The sequence below is a fragment of the Tetrao urogallus genome (genome assembly GCF_951394365.1).
Source record: "Tetrao urogallus genome assembly, chromosome: 6".
NCBI classification, from domain to species: domain Eukaryota; kingdom Metazoa; phylum Chordata; class Aves; order Galliformes; family Phasianidae; genus Tetrao; species Tetrao urogallus.
The window spans coordinates 6,367,898-6,373,897 of NC_136819.1; the positions used below are offsets into that span (position 1 = coordinate 6,367,898).

At 45.2% G+C, this 6,000-nt stretch overlaps 1 protein-coding gene across 1 annotated transcript in view; it reads left to right on the forward strand.

The window, feature by feature from the left end:
• CCDC9B (coiled-coil domain containing 9B) overlaps positions 1-3,613 on the forward strand; it is a gene marked incomplete at both ends in the record, with an annotated part of 38,480 nt that extends 34,867 nt beyond the window's left edge. Inside the window, 2 exons of the mRNA XM_079537552.1 lie at positions 2,439-2,496; positions 2,849-3,613. Coding sequence (XP_079393678.1) covers positions 2,439-2,496; positions 2,849-3,613 — 823 coding nt within the window. The remainder of the gene's footprint in view (positions 1-2,438; positions 2,497-2,848) is intronic.
• Positions 3,614-6,000: the final 2,387 nt, after the last annotated feature.

Below are 6,000 nucleotides of genomic sequence, written 5' to 3' on the forward strand. Positions count from 1 at the left end.
TGGCCGCCTCCTTCAGCACTAATTGCTCCATCCTGCCTGAGTAACTTCAGAATAGCTTTTCTTCTGCCCACCCATCTCACCTCCTGGACTTTATTTTTCTTACCTCCTCTCCACTGCTGCTTCTGCGTCCTCTGTTGATCTAGAAGAGGTCCTGTCTGTCCATGTAATCGTATCTTTGAAGCTGGAAGAGCATCCTTTGCTCTCCTACTTCTTTTTGGGAAAAGCTTCTTTTTGGGAAAAGCCTCATTCCAGAAAGGCTCAAGGTGCCTTTGGGGTGATGAATATTCATTACCTTCGTTTGGATCTGCCCTTTATTGCTCACAGACTTTCCTCCCATTCAAGTCCAAGCAACCCAACAGCAGTGGTAAGATCCATTTGGAGCATTTTGTGGATGCCCTGTCCCTGGAGATATTCAAGGCTGGACAGGGCTCTGAACAGCCTGAACGAGCTGTAGGTGTCCCTGTTCAATGCAGAGGAGTTGGACTAGACTACCTTTAAAGGTCCCTTCCAAATGATTCTGTGACTTCCATCCTAAAACTGTAGTTGAGTTCCTGTATGACACCTGTCATGAATAAGGGAATGCACAGAGATGTTGGGTGTCAGTGATCAGTAATGCATTCTGGTACATTAGTGGTGATGATGGGGAGGAGGAACACATCGGGCAGAAATGATTATTTCAAAATTGGTATCTGGTTTGTTTTGGCTATATTTAGACCTGTGGTGGTAGCCTGTTCTGGACTGGTTCTGCAGGAGGCACAGCAGCTGAGGAGTCAGAGCAGAGTGAGGCAGAAGCCCACAGTCAGCACATCATTCCTTTGTTTAGATATTTACCTGGGGAAAGTGGTCAGTAGGCTCACAAAACAGATGTTGAGTGCAGAGGGAACTGTCGATGAGGGCAGCACATGACAAAATGTAATGCTGTTGACTGTGTGTGATGGACTGCCTGCACAGCCTGACTTTCAGGTCACCACTGAAAATATATCAGCAGCTTCCAAGAGCAGAAAACCTTTGGCAGTTTGAGTCAGCACACCCAGTGACAAAGTCCTGTCTTGAGTTCTGGACAAGACCTCACTGGCTGTACTCTGTGTGCTGGGTCACAGCTGCCTCCAAGCCTTATCAGGCTGATCCAAGCTTATTAAAGTTACCATATCCATCTCTATACCCTATAAAAGCCTTGAAGTGCTTGCAAATGCAACTCACTGCTGCCCAAAGGGCTTCACTAGCTACACAGACAGCATGGAGTAGTTCAGTGTGATTGCACAGCATAACCTTGATGGTAATTCCCACACAGTTTTCACAAGGGCATGTGTGATCACTGTAAATGTGCACATTTGCCTCTGGAAGTGCCCGAATGCAGTCACCTCTGTGTACATTGTCATTTTTTGGTCCAAGTTTGCCTGCTGAAGAGGCCAGTAAGTTTAGCATAATCTATCTAGAGAATTAAATCTCATACACCTTTGCACATGTGCTTTTCAGAGTATGTGGCAGAGAGAAATGTATACATATATACATTTAGGTTGTGCGCTTGTGACTCAACTCATACATACGAGAGGTGCCCTGCCCAGTAATTCTGCATGGGCAAATTCACATCTACGTTTACCCAAGCAAACTCCAACAAGCAAAAGAAAACACTTCTCTGTGCAGCCTTTGGCTGAGCTGCTGCTCTCTTTGGCACAGGATGTTGTAGCTGCTGCAAATTTAGTATGGGGCCAAAATGCCCTTACACAAGCCTTTAGAAGAGACTGTACAGAACATGACTCAACATACAGATAGTGTCTCAGGCTCAGGAAATTGCAGGGCTGCATGTTTCTGGAAGTTGGGCACATTCTGGCAAGGGACTAAGTACATCTGCCCCCCTTTCAAACTCTACCCCAAGAATCTGCCAATGATGCTGAGAGAGCAAGAGGGCCTGAGTTAGCTGGGTTCAATCTGACTCTTATAGCCACTCTTGCAGTCTTACACATGTCCTTACCTCCAATTTCTCCAGCTACTTCAATGAAATTTCATCCTGCACTGTCTGCCTCAGTGTCTGCCACTGAAGAAATCTGGAATGTGTGGGTACTGCCAGGGGAGCAGGATCAGGCTGTGGCAGACATCAACATAAACAGACTGTATATCTTGTTATTCTAATGACAACTGTCTGTTCTGGCAATTGGATTTTAAGTTTTCATTACATTTAGAATTATAACAGGCAGTTCATCAAGATTTAGTGGTCTTAGATGAGTGTCTCTGAACAGGCTGAATACTTTGCAGGTGCCAGGAAAGGAACTGGACCAGATATGTTGACCACTTTTATCTCTTACTAGTTGAAGATGGGGCCCAGACAAGGAGTGGATAGTGTTAATAGAAATTCCTGCCCAGGCATCCAGCAGGAAAAACAGCTTTTTCATATGAGAACCTGAAAGCCTAAGTCTTGTCTTTTTTTTTTTTCTTAACAGATGGGATGCAAAAGAAGGTGAGGACACGTCTTTTCTGAAGGATGATCCTGACAGCCAGGTGAGCTCATCAGCTCAAGGGGGGCTGTCAAGTTTACTCAAAACATGCGCCATCAGGAAGGCTGTCAGCCAGTACTGAGAGGGGAGATCACTATGCTGGGGTAAATATACCCCTCGACAGCACTCTCCGGGTGGCAGGATGTAGGATGTGAGACCATTGACCCTCTGTCAGTATAACAACCCCCACTTAGTCTGCTTCACCTGCATCCTTTTGTTTCTTTTAATGGCCTCAGCAGATTTATTCTCATGTGTTGGGAACCATCATAGACAAGGAATACCATATACTGACATAGTTGAAATAAATATATCCTCCGATGTGTTTTTTTGTTTGTTTGTTTGTTTGTTTTTTAAAGAGGAACCTTGGTACAGACAAGCAGAAAAGCAAAGGTGAAGAGGTATTGGAAGAGAACTGCACAGCTGAATTGGAGGAGAAGGTGAAACCGCCGAGCTTTCAAGAGCATGGGAGGAGAAGTGGGAAGGCCTGGCCTGCCCACAATGGGCAGAAAGAGGAAAGGAGAAGACTGAAGGGGCTCAGCAAGGAGGTCTCTGAAGCCAACACAGGTGACTTGGAGCCGAGGTCCAAGGCAAGTAAGGAACATATTGAGGAAGATGCCAACGGGAAGCCTGGCACTGCTGATATTCCCCAGGAGGAGAGCACAAATAGCAGTGCTTCACAAAGTGGCCTTCCAAGTGCTGTGCAAGCCACTAAGCGTAGCAGTGAGGAGACCTTGTTATTGCCCGTGGGAGCTGATTTAGATGGGGGTGGCTTAGAGAAAAAGACAGCTTCTGAATGGGAATCCACTGAGGACTCTTCAAACAGCCATGGAGGAAAGCTGGACACAGATGCAGGAGACAGACTGGATGCAGATCAAGGACAACTGGTGGGAAAAAGAGGGGAAGAAGTGGCCCAAAACACTGCCCTTGAGGGACAAACACTTGCTCTGAAAGGAGTTGAAGATGCTGAAGACACTAAACACACAGGAGAGCCTTTGCCCACAAAGAAAGACAACTCCAACGAGACTGTTGTTCCTGAGCAGGATATGGCAAAACTACAGTCCAGGGAAGGGGACCAGCCTGAGGATGGCAAGGACAAGGACAGTGGGGACACTCTCAACTAGCAAATAGTGCACCAGTTTGCCTGAGATGGAAGGTGAGTTCCTGATCCCACTCATCATTGTGTTTGTTATCCTCACAGCCACAGTTGTGACACTCACAGCCATAGTACAGGTTCACATCTCTGTTTTCTGTGGCCACAGAGGCAACATATCACATAGCTATTCAGAAGCATTCATTAAGTGTGATATGGATCCCTCAGATAGTCTAAATTTGTGCATCACAAAGACCTGCCTTGGTATGGATGCAAAAACAAGGGAAATTCAGACAGAAAAATTTGTACAGAAAACTGGGCTGCTGAGCCTGGCTGGTGACAAGCATGAGTTAGGGCACAAACTGAAACTATTCCTGGAAAGGGATAATCTCAGAAAAGTGAGAATAAAAGCATGAATATATTTTTGTCTGTGATAATCACAACTAGAATAACTATACGTTAACGTGATCCTGTTCCCAAAACACATACCTACAGAGGCCCATCTTGTGAGCAATAGCTTGAAAAAGCTTGACATTAGATGGGATTCTGCTATTGTAATTGCTCTGTGAATGTTAAAACTTGAATTATCTGGCAACAGTGATGTGTAAAGCAGGATGAGATGATTCCTGTCACAAAGGCTTATGAACCAAATAGAAAGGGGAAAAAACAGACCTGGTTACATAACAAAGCTCTGGGTTTTATTCAAGCAAAGAAATTTTTTCCAGAAAGGCAAATCCAGAACAGCCAAAACAAAAGGTAGAAATTAGAGAGAAGGGACAAAGAAGGAGAGCAGGGAGTCTTTGGCAATTACCTTTGCCAAAAACATTTTTCCCAGGCAATGTCACAGATATCATACCTACATGTGCCACATCAACCCAATCAGTCAGGGTGTGATCCTGCCGCCAGGTGAGGCCGTATCTCAGTACCCCGTAAGAAGAGAGGCAGCAGCAATATTCCTAAGTGGGCACTCCAGGCAATCAGCTGTCCAAATTGCCCACCAAATGCCTTTCCCTCGTTTCAGCAGGCTGTTCTTCAGACCCCTAAACAGCAGCTTGTCAGGTGGTTTGGTTTAATATTCATCCCAGAGACACAAAGAGGCTTAGAGATGAAATGGTTAAACCGCTAACAAGAAGACTTTCCCTGCAATCCAATTCTGTACAAAGGCACAGAGTAGCTCAAGCACTGCAGCTATTTAGAAAAGACAGAACACTATGAAGTAGCAGGAACTGGTTCTGTACTGGAACTAAAACTCTTTTAAGTGAGGAAAATTAATTCCAGCAGTATTTAAGAGAAAGTTGGGACCTGGATGCATGTAGTACATGGACTTCACTGCCCAGACTGTGCATCTCCAATCTACCAGAAACCCAGAATTAGAGGAAGGAGGAATTAAAATTATCCTGAGTGATAAAAGTAGTCATTAATTAGACACCAGCTAAGAGAGGGAACAATAAATCAGAACAGTCCATTTTCATCTCATCAATGCAGTGGAGATTCCTATGGCTTCATAATGGGTCCTCACTTCAGCACAGTTCTTTATCACTCTTCTGTTAAGTTATTAAGGCAGGCTTAATTATAAACACAGCCTTATATCTTGGAGAAGACTTGGAGGTGACTTAAGCTGGTGTTTGTACTTAAGCACTCCTGCATCCATTTGGCTAAGCTGGAACCTGAGATCCAGATTGCTCTCTGAAATTATTTACTGCTTGGAAAACACCAAGCATAGCGATGCCAGGGGATCAGTCCCACTGTACTGAGAATCCTGAAGGCAAACGTGGTGTGAGGGGACTGCAAGGTGGCAGTGGGCAGCAGATGGTGTGTGCAGTACTCATAGGAACAAAGATCACAGCCTCATAGAGACTGCTGGAGGGGTCACTCACTTTTGGAAGGACTTTCTCACAAGAGGACACTTGTGGAGGTGCCAGGATGAGCCAGTGCAGCAATTTCTATGACCCCATCTCAGAAACAGGTTTCTCTTTTTCATTTTTTTTTTCCCCATTACATCAACAGCATTCAGGGAATGAGAGAGTGAGCACAGCTTGGCTGTGTGTTTTTAGTGATGTTCTGGGGCATTGCTGTCACCTACTCAATACTGAAGTCATCACAAAGCAATCTGACCTCTCCTTTTGCACCAGTGACAGCCCATTATCAGGGCTGGCTTCCCCAAAAAGATCATGTGCAGACAGGGTGAGTTATGCCAGGAAGACAGAGGGCCTGTCTTTCATTCTCTGCTCCATGTGTCCAATTTGCCAGGAACACCTCTCAGCAAGGGGATAAAGAAAAAAAAGACCTGGATTTCCCTAGCACCAGCTCAGCACAACCAGGACAATTCATCTCTTTGGACTGACAGCAGGGCTTCTAGGAGCAACAAAACAGCAACAATGACAACAGCAACCAGAAGAGCAAAAGCTCATTTGGCTC